Source organism: Ovis canadensis, chromosome 2, assembly GCF_042477335.2.
Source record: "Ovis canadensis isolate MfBH-ARS-UI-01 breed Bighorn chromosome 2, ARS-UI_OviCan_v2, whole genome shotgun sequence".
Classification (NCBI taxonomy): domain Eukaryota; kingdom Metazoa; phylum Chordata; class Mammalia; order Artiodactyla; family Bovidae; genus Ovis; species Ovis canadensis.
In genome coordinates, this window is record NC_091246.1 from 146,801,179 (window position 1) to 146,823,066 (window position 21,888).

Genomic DNA, 21,888 nt, shown 5'->3' on the forward strand with positions numbered 1-21,888 from the left:
GCATGCTGGGGTTCATGGGGTCACAAAGAGTCGGACATGACTGAGCGACTGAACTGATCATAATTAAACTTCATCAGAATAACACAAGCCTCATTTTAAAAACTTGAGCCATCATTCTTTTCTTTACCTTGTTTTGATCCCTGAAAACTAAGATTGTGACCTCAGCTTCATGCCCTCTTTTTAAGTCTCTGTCAGAAGCCCTTGGCCTTGCCTGTAGAAATGACAGGAATCACTGCTGTTTCATGTGCATCCACTGTCTGCAGAACAGAGCATGAAGTATTTTACACCATCTCAGTTAATTTACTCCTCATGATCCGCCAGGATGGTGATGTCATGGGGTCCATTCCATGTTTGGGGAATCAGAGGCTCTGTGAGGTTAACTTGCCCAAGATCATCTGGTGCAAAAGCTGGGAGTTCAACTCTGGTCTAGCATCATGGCCCCACGCTCAACAGCTGTTCAGTCTTACAGTCAGGACCTTGCACCCTTATGGTACTACAGTTTTCTGTTTCTTTGTGGAGTCACCTTTTGGATGACTGGACACACACTGGTTGAGACCAGATCTCCTTTGTACCTTCAGCAGAGTGATACTGGCCTGTCTGGTGCAGGAGGCCTGCAGGAGAGTCTTGCAAGTGTTTCTTCTCCCTTATGGCTTGAGAATGCAGTAATGTGTGGCATGCCCAGTGAATGAAAAGTGATGGTTTTTCCTCAAAAGATAAAGATGCTAAATAAAGCCAAACTCAGGAATGACGGTCTATTTCTGTCATTTACCTTTCCATCAGCTCTAGTTAGTTAAAGCCTGAGAGGTTTTCTTTGTGGTTGTCAGTTGCCAGCCAGTTTGAGACCCACTGGACAGAGCTCGTTTGAACTGCTTCTTGGCTTAATCATCTGTGGGACACTTACTTCAGTTCAGTCTCTCAGTCGTGTCCGACTCTTTGCGACCCCATGAATCGCAGCTCACCAGGCCTCCCTGTCCATCACCAACTGCCGGAGTGCACTCAGACTCACGTCCATCGAGTGGGTGATGCCATCCAGCCATCTCATCCTCTGTCGTCCCCTTCTCCTCCTGCCCCCAATCCCTCCCAGCATCAGAGTCTTTTCCAATGAGTCAGCTCTTTGCATGAGGTGGCCAAAGTACTGGAGTTTCAGCTTCAGCATCATTTCCTTCAAAGAACACCCAGGGCTGATCTCCTTCAGAATGGACTGGTTGGATCTCCTTGCAGTCCAAGGGACTCTCAAGAGTCTTCTCCAACACCACAGTTCAAAAACATCAATTCTTTTGCGCTCAGCTTTCTTCACAGTCCAACTCTCACATCCATATGTGACCACTGGAAAAACCATAGCCTTGATTAGACAGACTTTTGTTGGCAAAGTAATGCCTCTGCTTTTTAACATGCTATCTAGGTTGTGTCATAACTTTTCTTCCAAGGAGTAAGCATCTTTTAATTTCATGGCTGCAATCACCATCTGCAGTGATTTTGGAGCCCAAGAAATAAAGTCTGACACTGTTTCCACTGTTTCCCCATCTATTTCCCATGAAGTCATGGGACCGGATGCCATGATCTTCGTTTTCTGAATGTTGAGCTTTAAGCCAACTTTTTCACTCTCCTCTTTCACTTTCATCAAGAGGCTTTTTAATTCCTCTTCACTTTCTGCCTTAAGGGTGGTGGTATCTGCATATCTGAGGTGATTGATATTTCTCCCGGCAATCTTGATTCCAGCTTGTGCTTCTTCCAGCCCAGCGTTTCTCATGATGTACTCTGCATAGAAGTTAAATAAGCAGGGTGACAATATACAGCCTTGAGGTACTCCTTTTCCTATTTGGAACCAGTCTGTTGTTCCATGTCCAGTTAATGTTGCTTCTTGACCTGCATATAGGTTTCTCAAGAAGCAGGTCAGGTGGTCTGGTATTCCCATTTCTTTCAGAATTTTCCACAGTTTATTGTGATCCACACAGTCAAAGGCTTTGGCATACTCAATAAACCAGAAATAGATGTTTTTCTGGAACTCTCTTGCTTTTTCCATGATCCAGCAGATGTTGACAATTTGATCTCTGGTTCCTCTGCCTTTTCTAAAACCGGCTTGAACATCTGGAAGTTCACGGTTCACATATTGCGGAAGCCTGGCTCTGAGCATTTTGAGCATTACTTTACTAGCATGTGAGATGAGTGCAATTGTGCGGTAGTTTGAGCATTCTTTGGCATTGCCTTTCTTTGGAATTGGAATGAAAACTGACCTTTTTCAGTCCTGTGGCCACTGCTGAGTTTTCCAAATTTGCTGGCATATTGAGTGCAGCACTTTCACAGCATCATCTTTCAGGATTTGAAATAGCTCAATTGGAATTCCATCACCTCCACTAGCTTTGTTCGTAGTGATGGTTTCTAAGGCCCACTTGACTTCACATTCCAGGATGTCTGGCTCTAGATTAGTGATCATACCATCATGATTATCTGGATCATGAAGATCTTTTTTTTGTACAGTTCTTCTGTGTATTCTTGCCACCTCTTGTTAATATCTTTTGCTTCTGTTAGGTCCATACCATTTCTATCCTTTATCGAGCCCATCTTTGCATAAAATGTTCCCTTGGTATCTCTAATTTTCTTGAAGACATCTCTCGTCTCTCCCATTCTGTTGTTTTCCTCTATTTCTTTGCATTGATCGCTGAAGAAGGCTTTCTTATCTCTTCTTGCTATTCTTTGGAACTCTGCATTCAGCTGCTTGTATCTTTCCTTTTCTCCTTTGCTTTTTGCCTCTCTTCTCTTCACAGCTATTTGTAAGGCCTCCCCAGACAGCCATTTTTCTTTCTTGCATTTCTTTTCCATGGGGATGGTCTTGATCCCTGTCTCCTGTACAGTGTCACAAACCTCATTCCATAGTTCATCAGGCACTCTATCTATCAGATCTAGGCCCTTAAATCTATTTCTCACTTTCACTGTATAATCATAAGGGAATTGATTTAGGTCATACCTGAATGATCTAGTGGTTTTCCCTACTTTCTTCAATTTAAGTCTGAATTTGCCAATAAGGAGTTTATGATCTGAGCCACAGTCAGCTCCTGGTCTTGTTTTTGTTGACTGTATAGAGCTGCTCCATCTTTGGCTGCAAAGAATATAATCAATCTGATTTTGGTGTTGACCATCTGGTGATGTCCATGTGTAGAGTCTTCTCTTGTGTTGTTGGAAGAGGGTGTTTGCTATGACCAGTGCATTTTTTTGGCAAAACTCTATTAGTCTTTGCCCTGCTTCATTGTCTATTCCAAGGCCAAATTTGCCTGTTACTCCAGGTGTTTCTTGACTTCCTACTTTTGCATTCCAGTCCCCTATAATGAAAAGGACATCTTTTTTGAGTGTTAGTTCTAAAAGGTCTTGTAGGTCTTCATAGAACCGTTCAACGTCAGCTTCTTCAGCATTACTGGTTGGGCCATAGACTTGGATTACTGTGATATTGAATGGTTTGCCTTGGAGACGAACAGAGATCATTCTGTCGTTTTTGAGACTGCAATCAAGTACTGCATTTTAGACTCTCTTGTTGACCATGATGGCTGCTCCATTTCTTCTGAGGGATTCCTGCCCGCAGGAGTAGATATAATGGTCATCTGAATTAAATTCACCCATTCCAGTCCATCTTAGTTCTCTGATTCCTAGAATGTCGACGTTCACTTTTGCCATCTGACCACTTCCAATCTGCCTTGATTCATGTTAAGTGTGGGACACTTAACATCCCAGTAAAACCACAGAGACCCAGTTTGGTTATTTAGATCAAAGTGTTTTAGAAGCAGTTTTCCTTCTGCTACTGCTCCTAGTCCTTCAGCTGTTTATCATTTTCATCTCAGCACTTTGTTTGCTTTTAAAGGAGAATGTCAGGGGCCTGAACATTATGTAATTATTAATACTGTGGTTCTTCAACTGGCTGCACAGTGGTTTCACTCCAGGGATGGTGAGGACACTTTAGACAATTACTCATGAGTGGGTCCTATTGCAGATAGCCTAATTGTTCTTCCTGCAGCCTGGGCAGGAACTTTGAAAGCACCCTCTGGTAGTCCCAGTGTTTAGCCAAGGCTGGGAAGCATGTCATATGTGGACAACTCATTCTCCAGTCTCTTTCCTCTTAGCTCCCACCACTATTAAGAAATATTTGGCTCAAGCTTAAAAAGGTGTGTCTTGTATATCTGTGTATATATTTTAATTTTTTTAAAAATGGCCTTGAGGGGCAAGGCTATTGTTATTTAAAGAAATACATTTACTTTTTTTCCTCCACCCAGCGAGATCTCTATAGCTTCATTTGACAGGAAAGATAAGTGAAGTATGATTTCCGTTGTTGGCACTGCTAGAAACAGGGAGATCAGAAACCTTTTCACTTTCAACAAAGCGGTTCAGGCATAGAGGGCATTTCAGCTCAAGTAGTACGTGCTTTGGGTTTGACATTATCAGTATGGTTTTATTGTTGTAAGCCTTGAGGCAAGTTTTCATAAATGTTTTTTAAGTCATTTTTTAATTTGCTACCTGGCAGTTTTGTAAAGTAGGTAAGTCTTGCTGCTTTCAATGTGGAATTTTTGAAACTGGGTTAGTGACAATACAAAATATTTAATTTGCCCTTGAAGATAGAACTGGAGAAAGAAATAGCAACCCATTGTTGCCCAGAGAATCCCATGGACAGAGGAGCCTGGCAGGCTACAGTCCATGGGGTCACAAGAGTAGGATATGACTTAATGACTAAAGAGCAACAGAGAGAGAGAAGATAGAACACAAATTGTAAGTACAGCTGACCCTTGAACAACATAGGTTTGAACTGCATGATCCAATTAGACATGAATTTTTTTCAATAAATACAATAGTAATAACAATCTGTGGTTAGTTCAACTTGCAGATATAGAGGAACCATATTTAAGGAGGGCCAAATGTAAGTTATATGTGGATTTCTGACTGTTTGGAGGGCTGGCACCTCCAACCCCTCCATTGTTTTAATTAACATCCAACTGGTAAATCCCATGGGCGGAGGGGCCTGGCAGGCTGCAGTCCATGGGGTCGCTAAGAGTCAGACCCGACTGAGCGACTTCACGTTCACTTTTCTCTTTCATGCATTGGAGAAGGAAACGGCAACCCACTCCAGTGTTCTTGCCTGGAGAATCCCGGGGACGGGGGAGCCTGGTGGGCTGCCGTCTCTGGGGTTGCACGGAGTCGGACACGACTGAAGTGACTTAGCACTAGCAGTGGTACACATATGAGCAGTATGAACTTAGTTTCTGAAGTTTACTAACATGCATTACAGACAGCAATTTTTTATTGAAGTCTAGTTGATTTACAGTGTGTTAAATTTCTGCTATACAGAAAAGTTATATATTCTTTTTTAATGTTCTTTTTCATGATGGTTTATCAAAGGATACTGAATATAGTTTTCTGTGCTATACAGTAGGACCTTGTTGTTTATTCATCCTATACATAAAAGCTTACATCTGCTAAATTTGCTCACCCCAGCCGCCATCCCTTCCCCAACCCACTGTCCCTTGGCAACCATCAGTCTGTTCTCTATATGCCTGATTCTGTTTCTGTGTCGAAGATATGTTCGTTTGTGTCGTATTTTAGATTTCACGTGTAAGTGATATGGTTTGGTGTTTGTCTTTCTGACTTACTTCGCTTAAGTAGGATCATCTCTAGGTTGCTCATGTTGCTGCGAACGGCATTAGTTCTTTCTGTCTTACAGCTCAGTCGTATTCCATCGTGTATATGCGCCATGTCTTCTTTACCCATTCATCTGTCCGTGGACACTCAGGTTGTTTCCCTGTGTTGTGAATAGTGCTGCTATGAACTTAGGGGTGCAGGTATCTTTTTGGATTAGAGTCTTGTGTGGATTTGTACCCAGAAGTGGGATTGCTGGGTCACATGGTAGTTCTATTTTTAGTGTTCTGAGGACCTCCATGCTATTTTCCATGGTGGCTGTGACGTCAGCATAGGAGAGTTCCGTTTTCTCCACACTCTCTCTAGCATTTGTTACTTGTAGGCTTTTGAATGATGGACATTCTGACTGGTGTGAGCTGGTACATTTCTCTAATAATTATTGATGTTGAACAGATAGCAGTTTTATATGCATTTTGGTAATTAATGGCCAAAGAGCCTTATTTATCAAGGCTGAGTGTTTAAGGTGATATTTCCCAAAGTACACATAAAGCCAGGGCTCAAATGATATAAAAAGTAGCTGAGAGTATTGACTTACTCCTCCCGCTGACTCTCAGTTCAAGAAGGCCCATGTAGCAGCTCTGTCTCCTATTCAGTCTGAAACAATGGTTCTGCAAAGTGTGGTCCTCAGACGGACAGTGTCAGCTTCACCTGGAACCTTTATAAAAATGTGAATTCTGGGGTTCCATCCCAGGCCTGAGGAATCAGAATCTGGAGGGAATCAGGCGCAGGAACCTGTGTTAACACACTCTCGGGGTGATTCTGATGCTAAAGTTTGGGAACCATGGCTCTAAAGGAAAGGGGATGCTAGGGTAGAAGAGAGGTTCTCAGACTCCACTGACTTCCCTGGGGAGCTCAGAAAATCCCAGTGCCAGGCCACACCCCAGACCAGTTCAGTCACAACTCCTGGAGTGGACATGGGCACGGGTATGTTTTCAAACTCTCCTGGTGGTTCCAAAGCGCACCCAGGCTGGCAGTGGAGGGAATTCTTAGGATTGACGTTGGACAGCCACATCTGAAGCTCCTCCACACGATGAGAGCCACACCTGCAGGCTGGTGGGGACGTTCAGGAATCAGCACAGGCACTTGAGCGCCGGTAGTCGTGTTCCACCGCCACGGTAAGCTCCTGAGAACGTGTACATTTTCCTTTGAAGTGGAGGTTCTCTAAGTGTGGGTCTTGAACTTCTGGGGTTCCTTGAGACTTTTTATTTTAAGGGATCCTGAATGTTCATAAGAATACTAAGATGTTACTTGGCTTTTCCCATAGTGTTAACATTGGTGTAAAAGCCACTGTGGTCCAACCTAGTAATGTGGGCAGAAACCAAAGCAGAAACATCAAACTGTGGTAATAGCCATCATCTTTAAAGCACTCATTCTATCACTCCATAAATACATAAAAATTTTAAAAGTAAGGGCAACTGGCTTAAATCCCCAGATGAGAACACATCTTTTTAGTATTCTGTGTGATGAGATGGGAAGCATTTCTTCAGTACCTTAAGTATGATGGTTGTCTCTAGGAAAAGAACTGGTGAGATAGAGTTGTGAGCCAAACTAGCTTTTTTTTTTTTTCATGGAACATCACTTTTACTTGGAAGAACAGCTGAGAAACATTGGCTCTTCAGACTAGGGATCTGGCAGACATTTGTTTGAAAATGAACCCAGTAAGCCTGACACTTCAAGGAAAACAATGGACAGTATTTGTTGTCAATAAGAAATTTCACATTTCAAGCAAAAAACAGGATTTTAGAAAACTTGTGTATCTGCCGTAGTCAGTTTGACAGACACCCCCACACCCCCCCAACACACAACCCTACCCTCAGTATTTAAAGCTTTATCTGATGAGATTGGTAATAGATAATATTAATAATGTATTGATACTGTATAATATGTCAACATTTGGAACATTTGCTAGCTCAGTGATGCTGAAAAATTATACATAGTAAAAGATCCATTAAAATAGACTGATGTTTACCTTAACATTTATGAAAAGTTTAACATGTTGGTTTTACATTTTACATTGCAACTAAGCTTTATGAAAATAGCACTTGGAAAGTTTTGGCATAGTAACATGTGATGTCCGCAATTATTTGGAAAGGCTGTTAAGATACTCTCCCCTTTTCCAACTAGATATTTGTGAGAGACTGGATTTTCTTTGTATACTTTAAGGAAAACAGCAGTCGAGTGACTGCGCATGCAGGTGTGAGAATCTGGCCATTTTTATGAAGCAAAACATTTGAGATCTAAGAAAGTGTAAAAAGCAGGGCCACTCTTAATTTTGTTTTGGGAAACTATTAGCATGCCGTGGGCTTATTTCTGTAATGTTTAGTGAATCAGTAACTGAGTACTTTAGAAACACCTTTTATTTTCTAAGACAGTAAATACAATATAACTTAATCATATTTTATGTTTTAAAATAGATTTAGTACTTTAACATTATTAAAAATATTTTTATTGAAGTTGATTTACAATGTGTTAATTTCTGCTGTACAGCAAAGTGATTTATATATGTACACACACACACACATTCTTTCCTATTATGGTTTATTATAGAATATTGATTGTAAGCTGTCCCTGCTATAGAGTAGATCCTTGTTTTTCTATGTGATAGTTTGCATCTGCTAACCCCAAGCTCCCAATCCATCACTGCCCCCCTCTCATTCCCCTTGGCAACCACAAGTCTTTATGTCTGTGAGTCTGTTTATGTGTTGTACATAACAGACTGGGACTGTTATCTACAATGGGACTGCTGGGTTGTAGGGTAGGTAATTCTATCTTTGCTTTTCTGAGAACCCTCTATACTGGTTTCCACAGTGGCTGCAACAACTGATACTTCCACCAACAGTGTAGGAGGGCTCCCTTTTCTCCATATTCTAGCATTTGTGGCTGTTCTGACTGGTATGAGGTGGTACATCATTGTAGATTCGTATTTCGCTAGTAATCAGTGATGTTGAGCATCTCTTCGTGTGGTTATTGGCCATTTGTATTTCTTTGGAGAAATCTCTATTTAGGTCCTCTGCCCATTTTTTGATTGGGTTGTTTGTTTCTTTGAGTTCTTTGTATACTAGAAATGAAACCCTTGTCGGTGGCATCGTTTGCAAATATTTTACCCCATTCTGTAGGTTATCTTTTCATTTTATTATTTTCTTTACTGTGCAGTAGCTTCTAAGTTTAAGTCACATTTGTTTATATAAATATTTAATATTTCTAAGTACAATAAATATAATCCACATGGACATAATCATTTGGAGTTCTTGATAATTTGAGAACTGCTGCCTTAAGGGTTTCTGGTCTCTTTTGTGTAGATTTCAGTATCATTTGCTTGTTGTCCTCATGATCATTTTGCAGGCCACAAAGAGGTAAGGATTTAAGAGGATTTAAGGCCTCTGATTTAAGAGGCTTAAATCAGAGCTAGCAACATGGAGGAGGGAAGGCTGAGTGTCCTGAAGCAAAGCCAGTCACCTGGCCTGTGCCTCTTTGCCAGGAGACAAAACCTAGAATGGGACATGGCCTCCCTATACCCACATACTCACTGCTTTGGTTACACAAATTCTCACTTTCATTACCCTTCACCACAAGGACTTAGTTTTTATTTCTAGCTATGTTCGGCTCCTGCTTGTCACAGTGCCAGATTTCTGATAACAGCTTTCAAATGCCTGGATGTGGCTTCACACTTGACAACAGCAACAGTCTGACCTCAGATGTTTGTCCGTTTTCTACACAGAACATCTCTGCCCCCATCAGTGAGTTGAGGAAGGGATGTTAGCAATAGCTACAAGGAGAGAAGAAGGGACGGATTAGGAAGAGATGTCAAGAAACGGTGGGAGTAGAAGATTGGTCGGATGGCGGGGGAGGGCGGTGTGGTGGTAAAGATCACTGGTGCTGGTGTGATAAACACCCACCAGAAATCTCAGCTGAGAAGATTTTCTGCCTGTGCTGCTTTGTTAGCAGTGATAAGGAGAGCTTCTGATCTTTCTGAATATCTTATCTGTCAGTCGAAACTAGAGACATCGACAGGCACAAAGTAAATTATTTAAATGTTAGCTAATATTCCTACTCTTTAGGCTATGGATTTTCTTATTGAGCATAACTGCTCACACTGAATGTTAAGGATAATTATTTTAAATATTTAAATATTAAATATTCAAGTTATATGTTATAATTAGCTGCCTATTTTAAAGGAAAATGCTGCGGTTGGCAAAGGGCTGAGTTTTTGTACAATTTTTTAGAACAGTGCTAAGCAGCTTCACTGTGAGGATTGGAAAGGGCTTTTGACCCTGGGAAACTAGTTGTTTTCTCAATTATTTAGCAGGCACTCAGCCAAGAAAAGGTTCCTATGTCCCTTTGGTAATTAATTGCCCATTCCCAGACATTCAAACTTTTCTCACCCCGCTTTGTGGTACTTACGTAATGTCCAGTTCTGATTTATGTACTGTAGAGGCAATTTAGAATGGTGGTCTGAGTACTCTATGTGTCTATAGATTAGTTTCTCAGTCGTGTCCAACTCTTTGCGACCCCATGGACTGTAGCCCGCCAGGCTCCTCTGTTCATTAAATTCTCCAGGCAAGAATACTGGGAGTAGGTAGTCATTTCCTTCTCCAGGAGATCTTCCCAAGCAGGGATCGAACCTGCGTCTCCTGCATTGCAGGCAGATTCTTTTACTACTGAGTCACCGTATAGGAAAGGGAGGTAAAGGGGAGAATAAGTTGTGAATTGGTGCCAGTGAGAATTTTGATGGGCAAGGGCTTATTTACAGTTTCTTTGGATTTTGACATGATTAAGTACTTTGCATTTTGTAATCTGGGCCAATTTTAAGGCAATAAATATGACCTAAATTTTTACAAATTCTGTCATAGAAAAATAGTACCTTTCGCTGTAAAAATTCAATTCAGTTGCTCAGTTGTGTCCGAATCTTTGCGACCCTAAGAATCACAGCATGCCAGGCCTCCCTGTCCATCACCAACTCTTGGAGTTTACTCAAACTCATCTTCATCAAGTTGGTGATGCCATCCAACCATCTCATCCTTTGTTGTCCCCTTCTCCTCCTGCCCTCAGTCCCTCCCAGCATCAGGGTCTTTTCCAATGAGTCAACTCTTCGCATGAGGTGGCCAAAGTATTGGAGTTTCAGCTTTAGCATCAGTCCTTCCAATGAACACCCAGGACTGATCTCCTTTAGAATGGACTGGTTGGATCTCCTCACAGTCCAAGGGACTCTCAAGAGTCTTCTCCAACACCACAGTTCAAAAGCATCAATTCTTCGGCGCTCAGCTTTCTTCACAGTCCAACTCTCACATCCATACATGACCACTGGAAAAACCATAGCCTTGGCTAGACGGACCTTTGTTGGCAAAGTAATGTCTCTGCTTTTTAATATGCTATCTAGGTTGGTCATAACTTTTCTTCCAAGGAGTAAGCATCTTTTTGGACTGCATGGAGATCCAACCAATCCATTCTGAAGGAGATCAGCCCTGGGATTTCTTTGGAAGGAATGATGCTAAAGCTGAAACTCCAGTACTTTGGCCACTTCATGCAAAGAGTTGACTCATTGGGAAAGACTCTGATGCTGGGGGGGATTGGAGGCAGGAGGAGAAGGGGATGACAGAGGATGAGATGGCTGGATGGCATCAGTGACTCGAAAGACGTGAGTCTGAGTGAACTCCCAGAGTTGATGATGGACAGGGACGCCTGGCGTGCTGTGATTCATGGGGTCACAATGAGTCGGACATGACTGAGCAACTGAACTGAAATGAAGCATCCTTTAATTTCATGGCTGCAATCATCATCTGCAGTGATTTAGGAGCCCCCAAATATAAAGTAAGCTACTGTTTCCCATGAATGATGGGACCAGATGCCATGATCTTCGTTTTCTGAATGTTGAGCTTTAAGCCAACTTTTTCGCTCTCCTCTTTCACTTTCATCAAGAGGCTTTTTAGTTCCTCTTCACTTTCTGCCAGAAGGGTGGTGTCATCTGCATATCTGAGGTTATTGATATTTCTCCCGGCAATCTTGATTCCATCGTGTGCTTCTTCCAGCCCAGTGTTTCTCAGGACGTACTCTGCATAGAAGTTAAATAAGCAGGGTGACAATATACAGCCTTGAGGTACTCCTTTTCCTATTTGGAACAGTCTGTTGTTCCATGTCCAGTTCTAACTGTTGCTTCCTGACCTGCATATAGGTTTCTCAGGAAGCAGGTCAGGTGGTCTGGTATTCCTATCTCTTGAAGAATTTTCCACAGTTTATTATTATCCACACAGTCAAAGACTTTGGCATACTCAATAAATCAGAAATAGATGTTTTTCTGGAACTCTCTTGCTTTTTTGATGATCCAGCGGATGTTGGCAATTTGAGCTCTGGTTCCTCTGCCTTTTCTAAAACCAGCTTGAACATCTGAAAGTTCATGGTTCACATACAGCTGAAGCCTGGCTTGGAGAATTTTGAGCATTACTTTACTAGCGTGTGAGATGACTGCAATTATGTGGTAGTTTGAGCATTCTTTGGCATTGCCTTTCTTTGGGATTGGAATGAAAACTGACCATTTCCAGTCCTGTGGCCACTGCTGAGTTTTCCTAATTTGTTGGCATGTTGAGTGCAGCACTTTCACAGCATCATCTTTCAGGATTTGAAATAGCTCAACTGGAATTCCATCACCTCCACTAGCTTTGTTCATAGTGATGCTTTCTAAGGCCCATTTGACTTCACATTCCAGGATATCTGGCTGTAAGTGAGTGATCACACCATCATGATTATCTTAGTCATGAAGCTCTTTTTTGTACAGTTCTTCTGTGTATTCTTGCCACCTCTTCTTAATATCTTCTGCTTCTGTTAGGTCCATACCATTTCTGTCCTTTATCGAGCCCATCTTTGCATGAAATGTTCCCTTGGTATCTCGAATTTTCTTAAAGAGATCTCTCGTCTCTCCCATTCTGTTGTTTTCTTCTATTTCTTTGCATTGATCGTGAGGAAGGCTTTCTTATCTCTCCTTGCTATTCTTTGGAACTCTGCATTCAAATGAGTATATCTTTTTTTTTTTTTCTCCTTTGCTTTTCGCAGCTATTTGTAAGGCCTCCTCAGACAGCCATTTTGCTTTTTTGCATTTCTTTTCCATGGGGATGGTCTTGATCCCTGTCTCCTGTACAATGTCACGAACCTCCGTCCATAGTTCATCAGGCACTTTGTCTATCAGATCTAGTCCCTTAAATCTATTTCTCACTTCCACTGTATAATCATAAGGGATTGGATTTAGGTCATACCTGAATGGTCTAGTGGTTTTAAGTCTGAATTTGGCAATAAGGAGCAGTTTGACAGAGATGATTTTGGTAAAGACCAGTTTACCCTTGAGTGTGGCCTATTAGATCTCTTCTGCTCATTTTCATAATAGTCTTTTTTAAAAGTTGCTAATGTTGCTAAGTCAGTTCAGTCGTGTCTGACTCTGTGTAGCCCTATAGATGGCAACCCACCAGGCTTCTCCATCCCTGGGATTCTACAGGCACGAACACTGAAGTGGGTTGCCATTGCCTTCTCCAGTGTGTGAAAACGAAAAGTGAAAGTGAAGTCGCTCAGTCGTGTCCAACTTAGCGACCCCATGGACTGCAGCCCACTAGGCTCCTCCATCCATGGGGATTTTCAAGGCAAGAGTGCTGGAGTGGGGTGCCAGTAAGGCATATTTTAAACTACATTTTACATAGTCGTTGTTGAGGATGTGTATGTACCTTCCCAGCAGTCCTGTGGCTGGCTCACTGGCGATTCCATTTCATGAGCAACAAAGCCTTTCGCCTCTGTCCTCAGTGGGCCTGATGATCAGATTTCTCAGAGCAGGTGACACCCAGGAGTCACTGGAGAAAGGGATTCTTAGCATGTCTGCTGGTGGAGATGGAACCCCTGACCCCACAGACTGCACAGGGACCCGCCCGCCCACGAACAACTCTGTAAAAGGCCTCTGCCAACCAACCAGCACTGAGGCTTTCTTTTTACCTTTTCAGGCTTCTGGCTGTGATGGGTCGGAGATTCCCGACGAAGTGAAGCTGATCGGGTTTGCTCAGTTGAGTGTCAGCTGATACCTGTCCCTTGATGTCGCCCTGATCTGTCATGCCTCCCCTCGCCACACCCTCCCTCCAGCCTTTCCTGCCACTTCCTCCCACCCCCTAGCAAAATCAGAGGATTGTGAAGAGGCCGGCTTCAGCGTAATGGGATAAAAGAGAAATTTTTTTAAACTTAACAACACTGAGTTCTGCTTTATTCTCTAGCAACCCACAGTATGAGAACAAGCAAATGCCACAGCTGCACGACTGTTGCTCCGTTTTTCAAAAGCTATTTAATATCCTCAGCAACCAATTTGGATCTCCCTTAAGTGAAAAGAATCTGAAACACTCAGGTGGTCCTATTTATTGGCAACAAAAGGAATCTTTTCTATCAGAAGCCTATTTCTCTCATTGTTGTCCTTTCTGTTATGATACTTTAATTGTACATCTGACAATACTGCCTCTTATGTTGTATTTAGAAATTAATATACTTATAAAATTAAGATTTATTAGCCAAACTTGAATTCTAGTTTTCAAACTGACTGTGAATTTTATTTTTCATATATTTATGCATTACACACCTTAGCTATAAGAAAGAAAAAAAAAACGTTTTTGATTATATATGCTTCCTGCAGTTACTCTTGGTATTTAAACAAAAAATTTCAGGTCTATCTTTCAAGTATTTATAACTTGTGATTTTTGAAATGACTGAATTAGGAACTAGGATGCTTACTCTTTTGGTTTACCTGAAAACCAGTTCACAATCTGATTGTCTCCTGGGAGAGGGAGGTGCCTTGTGGAAAAAAAAAAAAAATTCATATTAAGAATGTGCCTGAGGCTGCTTTACTCTGGAATAGTCTCAGATCTAAAATTTCCTCTACATAAAGTGGCATATGTAAGTTTTGCTTCACTGGAATGTTTAGGATGCTCTATAAAATGGCACCATTCTGTTAGATTGCTAATTATGTACCCACCTCTGATTTGATGTCTCCTGAAATGATAGAATCTGTCGTTCCAAAGGTGATAAACTTGAAAATACCAGAATCTGTGTTTTACTTGAAATTCTGCAGAATACCCAGATGGAGTGAAAAATAATAGAAAAAGGGTTTTGTGCAATGACTAAAAGGTAAAACGCTGTTAAGTTTCAAGAATAAATACTTTCAACACAAATCGCCCTCTGCTTGACTATATATTATGGAATAGTAAACCATCAGATTTTCAAAATTGGAGTCTAAACTTTCAGGGTGGTGGCTCCCAGATGGTACCATTTGCTCTTTCCTAGCTAACCCTAGATATGGCAGCTCTTTAATGTACTTTAAAAAGCAAATATATATTACTAAGGAAAAAAAAAGTTATTTATAATTGCCTTGTCATAATTGTTAAGGTGTTCTAGAGCCATTTGCATACAACTTAATGTAATTTCATTCCATTCTATTGTTTACACAATAATTACTCAAAGATGACTGCAGAGGTAAAAGGAAAATAAACGTGTATTATTGCACAAAGAGAGAGCGTCTCATTGTCTCATTCCTGCTCAGGTAGTATCGCACTGCTACAGTGGTATTTAGCGCTTTCATAAAGCGCCTAGTGAGGATTACCTGGTGAAAAGTGCCCTGGAGGAAGACTGAAGCATCCATCTAGTCACAGAGAATCAGGTCTGACAATTAGCTTGACAAAAAGAATGAAAGACGTTCACTCTCAATGTAGACAGTCTATCTTTAAGTCAAAAACAAAGGGCTGCAGTAGACAAGTGGGAAGAATTCCTTCCAACAACTAAGGCAAGAATGGTTAGGGGAACTTGGCCAGGGCCTTTCACAGCTGCTTGGCCTCCTGACATCTGCTGTACAACTTGTGGCCAAAACAGTGTAAGAAAAAATCCACACATTCTATTCAGAGTAAAACATACATGAGGAACTATACAGAACTCTGTTTGGCCATACAGTAATGAATAAATGCTATATTTTTTATGCTCATATTCCCATATGTTTTCTAATGGTATTTGAAGGAGCTTACATATACCAGATACCAAGATAAATATTTTTTTCAAGTACATAAATTAAGATGAAGGGTCAGTAAGAACTGGCTACCAAGATAATTGCAAGTGAAAAGTTAGGACACAGAAGCTCATGACGAGGTCCTAGTCAGTCAGCACACTGACTGGGATTAGAGCTCCCAACCCACCAACGGTGAAGAGTAACATCGTTTCTCCTTCAAGTAAGGATGAACACTGATTTTTCCTAGTACTAAAGCCTGCAATAAAATTCTTCTAGGAAGTTCGAGTTATGAATTTAGAAACTTAAAAACTCAAAGCATTGACCCATTTATTCCAAGTTTTGAACACTTAGCATTTCCAATGCTTTCTGTGGAGGCCCAGATGCAGGGTATGTGATAGGAAGTGCTGGTCAGCTGGGAGCTGAGATCATGATCCAAGCAGTTGCTCTCACATGTGGTCTAGAAAGATATAGCCGTTAAAGTTGAGTGGGATGAGTGGGGTACATTTCCTTTAGGCAATCCTGTGTGACTATTTCTCCTAATCAAGCTTTTGATTAAACATGACACATTGTGATTCTGCTCACTGGCAAAAACCTAAACTTCACTAAACACAGATACCTGGCATTACTTACTTGGACAGCTCACATGCTCTGGCGAACAGGAGGGTTTACACTTCTTCATAAAATCAAGGGACTCACATCTCATACAAACACAAAATCTGCCCGTCATCCGTCATCCCCTGTGCCCCGACTGGTCAACTTGCAGAGATCTAAAATGGAAGGACATTATCATCTCATTTTAATGTCCATATATTGTTTTTATATGAACAACATGGTTTTCTGTATATAGAACAACTTTTAGAGACACTTCTAGACTGTGTGTGAAAACAATCTTTTTCCAAAAAATTATTCTTAGAAAGTTACCCATTTCTCTATGTGTAACATATCTTATATGCTGGTAAATATGGTAGCTCTTCATGTTGGAGTAGGGTGAAGTAGTAGTCTTTTGGGGAAGAGTCAGGAATTCTCTCAAAACACAAATCTAATCGCATATAAAATCCTAGCATAGGAATTTTTTTTTTCAATTAGAATTTTCACTCACTCATCTCAACAATACACCTGTGACCTGTTTCATGTTAAACAACATACTTTCCTGGTTAACCTTCCAAAGTTAAGTTGGTAAGCAGAATCTACAATTAAGTAATTACATTACAGAGATGGTGAATATAAGCAAATTAACACTGAAGGGAGGACTTTGCCAGAAATTAGGATTCATATTTGACAGTAAATGATCTGAGGTCTTTTTTTGCCTTAGAGGTATACTGGATAAGAGAAGCTATTGCTTAGGCCCATTGAATTTGTGATAGTAAAATCATATGATCAGCTTAAATTTATCCATACCTATAGCAGAAGTATAGAGAGCATACTTCTGGCGTATCCGAAAGTGGCTTTATCCAATTATGATACAATTAAAGGAACTCAAACAGACCCTCGTTTTTCTGTTGCACACATTTGTGTAATCTAGCCATTTCATACTCTCACCAGGAAATTAAAGGGCAGGGTTGGGTGTTAAGATAAGTGGTTTGCCAAGGTGGATGGTGCTAAAACATACCCTTAGGGCCAGAATGTCCCAACCTAGAAAAGAGGTCTACCACTAGGCAGAATTGCCATAAACAAATGGTTTTCAAGTGATAATTTCCATTGCATATTGGCATGAACTAAAATTTTAAGTAATGAGGTTTGATCATAAGAGTATTCCCTTTAAGTGGATAAAATACTTCCTGGAGTTAGGTATTTAGAATGTGTACTACCAAGAATGAGTATGTTTAATGCATATAAAGAGTGGAGACTATCTATAAAGGCATATGTTTAAAATATGACTAAGTGACTGACTCCCTCAGGGACCCTGGATACAATATCAGTTAACACCCAAAACATCAGAAAAAAGGAACTGGCACTCCATGGGAATAGACAAGCCATAAAAAATAGCAAAATGTACCTGTTTCCAAAATGTCTCAGTGATTGCCTCAATGCTTTTTTTGCCACAGAGAAAAAGCATGGTCCAATAACAGTGATGCTTTACCTGTCTTCTTACGCTTTACTCAACAAACCTAACCATGGCTAGTTTGGGCACCTAAGAACAGAAGACAAATTTGCACAATTAGCTTATCAGGTACTGTGCATCTATGCCAAGCCAATGGATGCTTGAAGAAAGGTACATAAAACTTCCCCTACGTGAATTACAGCCTACAAAATGAGCATCATTAGCTGAAGGGGTTTATTGAACCTGTATAATTTAGCTCATAACTCAAAGGGCAAGGAATATTATTAAGAATTACAACCTTATGCTATTATTTGAATTTGTTACAGAATGAAGAAAGGTCAGTAATAGAATAATGATTCCTGTAGTGTATTTATTGCTTATGTAGAATACTGGCTTGAGAAACCAAGATTTGTAATTGATCACAGAAGAAACCAGCTTATTGTTTAGGTAGAATGTTCAGTAAACTAATGAGTCTATAAGAGGAGGAGATCAAGATGGTGGAGGACATGGAGCTCACCTCCCTCCATGAAGACATCAAAACTGTGGAGCAGTTCTCACTGGAAACAAACTGGAGACTGGCATCCGAAAGGCTGTGAGAAAGATCCACACAGAGTTGGGATCAGGAGGGGAAGAGAAGCAATCAGGTCAGGACCTGTGCCCCTGGAGGGGAACACAGAAGAGGAGAGGGATTACACCCTTCCTGGGGAGTGAGGAGTTTGAACCACGTATCAGGCACCCCATCCCTGGGGTCCAGCACTGGAAGGAAAGGTCTCTTAGCAGGTTTGAACGTCAATGAGACTGACAGTGGGGCTGTCAGAAACCCAGACCACTCTTAAGAAATGCACACACACTCTTACTCCCTCAACGAGGCAGAGGAAGCAGATTGAAAAAGGACCCCAGACTTTGCCTGGTTTTCTGTAACTGCCCTCGTGCAGGTCCAGGCCAAGCTGAGCACCCACCGTAGTTCCTCTTGCTCTGCAGAGGAGCTCCATACTCAGGCAAAGGCTACGGTAGCCAAGGTGAGTGCCCAGTTGTCAGGAACAGAGTTGGCTCAGACCTGGCATGGCATCCACCCTGGTGGTCACAGGGGTGAAAAGTCAGTGCTCTGGCCAGAGGTGGGAGCACTCCAGCACACGCTGTGGCCCCTCTTGCTCCACAGCACAGCTTCCCACTAGAGCAAAGGCTGCTGCTGCTGAAGAGTGCTTTGCCATGGAGGATAGCGCCAACCCGGACCCAGCACTGTACCTGAACAGGGAGAGGGTGACCATTACTGGCACCTGCAGAGGCAGCAGTCTGGAGCTCTGACTGGCATGCCTGGACCATGCCAGCTCACACCCTGGCCTGGACAGGGCACCTGCTCCAACGGTGCTCCCTTATGGGGCAAAGGTGCCAATGCTGGGATGGGGAGAGCACACACCAAGGGAGCAGAACCAGCTCTGACTTGACCCTCGGGGCTTCTGGTGTAGCAACTTTGGACGCACTCCTATCCCTTGACAGGATGCTGTTGGCTACTGAGAAGTCCCCCTCTCACACCTGGCTCTAGCTCTAACCCTCCCCCATCTCTGCCATCTGCAGCTCCACCTCCTAGCAACAGTGATAGCCGCCAGCCTACCCAGAGGAGAAATGTGTCTCGAGCTCACTTCAGACGCAGCTCACCCATCAAAGCCACCAGGCACATGCGGACTGCACAAGGATGGTCCCACACAAGGACACCCCATTCAGGACCAGGAGAGGTAGCCTTTATCTAACTTCACAGAGAAGAAGACAAGCAAAATGAGAAGGCAGATTTGTTTCAGATTAAAGAACAAAGGGGAAAAAAACCTGAAAATAATGAAACAGATACACAATTTACCAGTTCAGAGAATTAGTAATAATGTTAACCGAATTAGGGAAAATAACAGATGAACATAGTGTGAACTATAACAAGGGACTAGAAAGTAAAAAAGAATCAATCAGAACTAAAGAATATGATCAATGAAAACACACTAGAAGGAATTAACAGCAAACCAACTGATACAGAACACCTGATCTGGAAAATAGAATAATGAAAATCACTCAATTAGGATAACAAAAAACAAATTTTTGAAATTAAAACAGTTTAAGGAACACTTGAGACAATGTGATGTGTATCAACATTTGCATTGTAAGGGTTCCAGAAGGAAAATAGAGAGCAAAAGGGGTTGAAAATGTATTTAGTGACATTATGGTTGAAAAGTTCCTGAATCTGAAGAAGGAAATGCATCCAGGTACAGGAAGAACAGAGTCCCAAACAAGGTGAACCCCAAAAGATTCACACCTAGGCATCAAAATTAAAATGGCAAAAGTTAATGAGAGAATTCTAAAGACAGCAAGAGAAAAGCAAGGAGCCACATATAAGGCAACCCTCATAAGGCTATGAGAGATTTTTCTGCAGAAACAACTGCAGGCCAGAAGGGCATAACATGTTTAAAGTGTGGAAAGGGATAATCTCAGCAAGATTATCATTCAGAAGAGAGAGAGTTCATCAGTACTAAACCAGCCCTAAAAGAAATGTTAAAGGGTCTTCTATAAGTAAAAAAAGAAAAGGCTACAACAAGAAGTTAGAATCTATAGGAAAGGAAAAATCCTACTAAGTAAAGAAAAATACATAGGAAAGGTTGTGGATCAACCATTTTAATAAGCTAGTAGGAAGATTGAAAGACAACTGTAAAATCAGCTACAGTTAAAAGATAAACATGATATAAAATATGGCATCAAAAATATAAAACATGGGGGAGGGGAGTAAAAAAACATAGATCTTTTAGAATGTGCTTGAAGTTTAATGACTTTAAAAACAAGTAGATAATAGGTTGAGATCAACATATATGAGCCCCATAATAATCACAAATCAAAAACCTATAGCAGATACACCCAACCTGAAATGAACACAAGCATACCATTAAAGAAAATCATCAAACCATAAGGGAAGAAACTAAAAGAAAATCAGAACAGAGAACTACAACTGGAAAACAATTAACAAAATGGCAGTAAGTACATATCTATCAATAACCATTTTTAAATGGCAGTTGACTAACTGCTCCAATTAAAATGGCTAATTAGATTAAAAGATAAGCTATGCTGCTTACAAGAGACTCACTTCAGAGCTAAAGGCACACAAAAAATGATGAGCTAGAAAAACATATTTCATGCAAATCGAAATGACAAGAAAGCCACCCTAGTCATACCAGATACAATAGACTTTAAAACAGTCCACACAATTAAATAATATAAATACAACAGTCTACAACAAAAGACCAAAACAGAAGGACATTTTATAATAATAAAAGATCAACACAAGAAGGGGATAAAACACTTGTGAACACCTATTGTAAGAGCACCTAAATATATAGAGTAAATATTAATGGACATAAAGGGAGAAATTGACAATAATGCAATAATTGGAGAGGATTTTAATACCCCACTGACATCAATGGATAGATCAACCAAACAAAACCAATACAAAAACAGGTTTTTTTCTTTAAACTTTTTTTAACATTTAATTTTGTATTGAGGTATAGCTGACTAACAATGTGGTGATAGTTTCAGGTAAACAGTGAAGGGGCTCAGCCATACATATGCATGTATCCATTCTTCCCCAAACTCCTCACAGACTTAGAGAACAAACTTATGGTTGCCTCTACACACTGCTATATTTAAAATGGATAACCAAAAAGGACCAATTGTATAGTACATGGAACTCTGGTCAATGTTATGAGGCAGCCTGGATAGGAGGCAAAAACAGTGGTTTAAAATGACACATTAGACTAGCTGGACTCCATAGATGTTTATAGGGCATTATATCCCAAAACAGAATACACACTCTTTTTAAGTGCATCTGGAATGTTGCCCAGGATATATCATGTCCTATGCTACAAAACCAGTCTCAATAAATTTAAGAGGATAGAAATTCTATCAACTATATTTTTCCTGACCACAATGGTATGAAACTGGGAATAAATTACAGGAAGAAAAATGGGGAAAACACAGACACATCAAGACTAAACTACATGCTACTAAATTAGATAAGTAATAAGGACCTACTGTATAGCACAGGGAACTCTACTCAATACTCTCTAATGGCTTATAGGGGAAAAGAACCTTTAAAAAAAAAAGAGTGGATACATATATGTGTATAACTGATTCACTTTGC

The 21,888-nt window shown here is 40.9% G+C and overlaps 1 protein-coding gene and 1 long non-coding RNA gene across 6 annotated transcripts in view; one reads left to right on the plus strand and one right to left on the minus strand.

Moving 5' to 3' along the window:
- The window catches only part of STK39 (serine/threonine kinase 39), a 323,108-nt gene extending 307,918 nt beyond the window's left edge, over window positions 1-15,190 (plus strand). The window contains exon 18 of the mRNA XM_069577324.1: window positions 13,647-15,190. Coding sequence (XP_069433425.1) covers window positions 13,647-13,721 — 75 coding nt within the window. The 3' untranslated portion in view covers window positions 13,722-15,190. The remainder of the gene's footprint in view (window positions 1-13,646) is intronic.
- LOC138433907 (uncharacterized) overlaps window positions 8,097-21,888 on the minus strand; it is a 101,877-nt gene continuing 88,085 nt past the window's right edge. The window contains exons 5-13 of one of the 5 annotated variants that reach the window (XR_011254510.1): window positions 18,238-18,310; window positions 17,676-17,810; window positions 16,310-16,446; window positions 15,284-15,353; window positions 14,660-14,749; window positions 13,639-14,478; window positions 13,377-13,499; window positions 10,075-10,304; window positions 8,097-9,439 (exon numbers count right to left, since the gene is read on the minus strand). This is a non-coding gene — a long non-coding RNA (uncharacterized lncRNA). Of the gene's footprint in view, window positions 9,440-10,074; window positions 10,332-13,376; window positions 13,500-13,638; window positions 14,479-14,659; window positions 14,750-15,283; window positions 15,354-16,309; window positions 16,447-17,675; window positions 17,811-18,237; window positions 18,311-21,888 lie in introns of all 5 variants that reach the window. The other 4 variants (XR_011254507.1, XR_011254509.1, XR_011254506.1 and 1 more) reach the window with 4 other exon arrangements.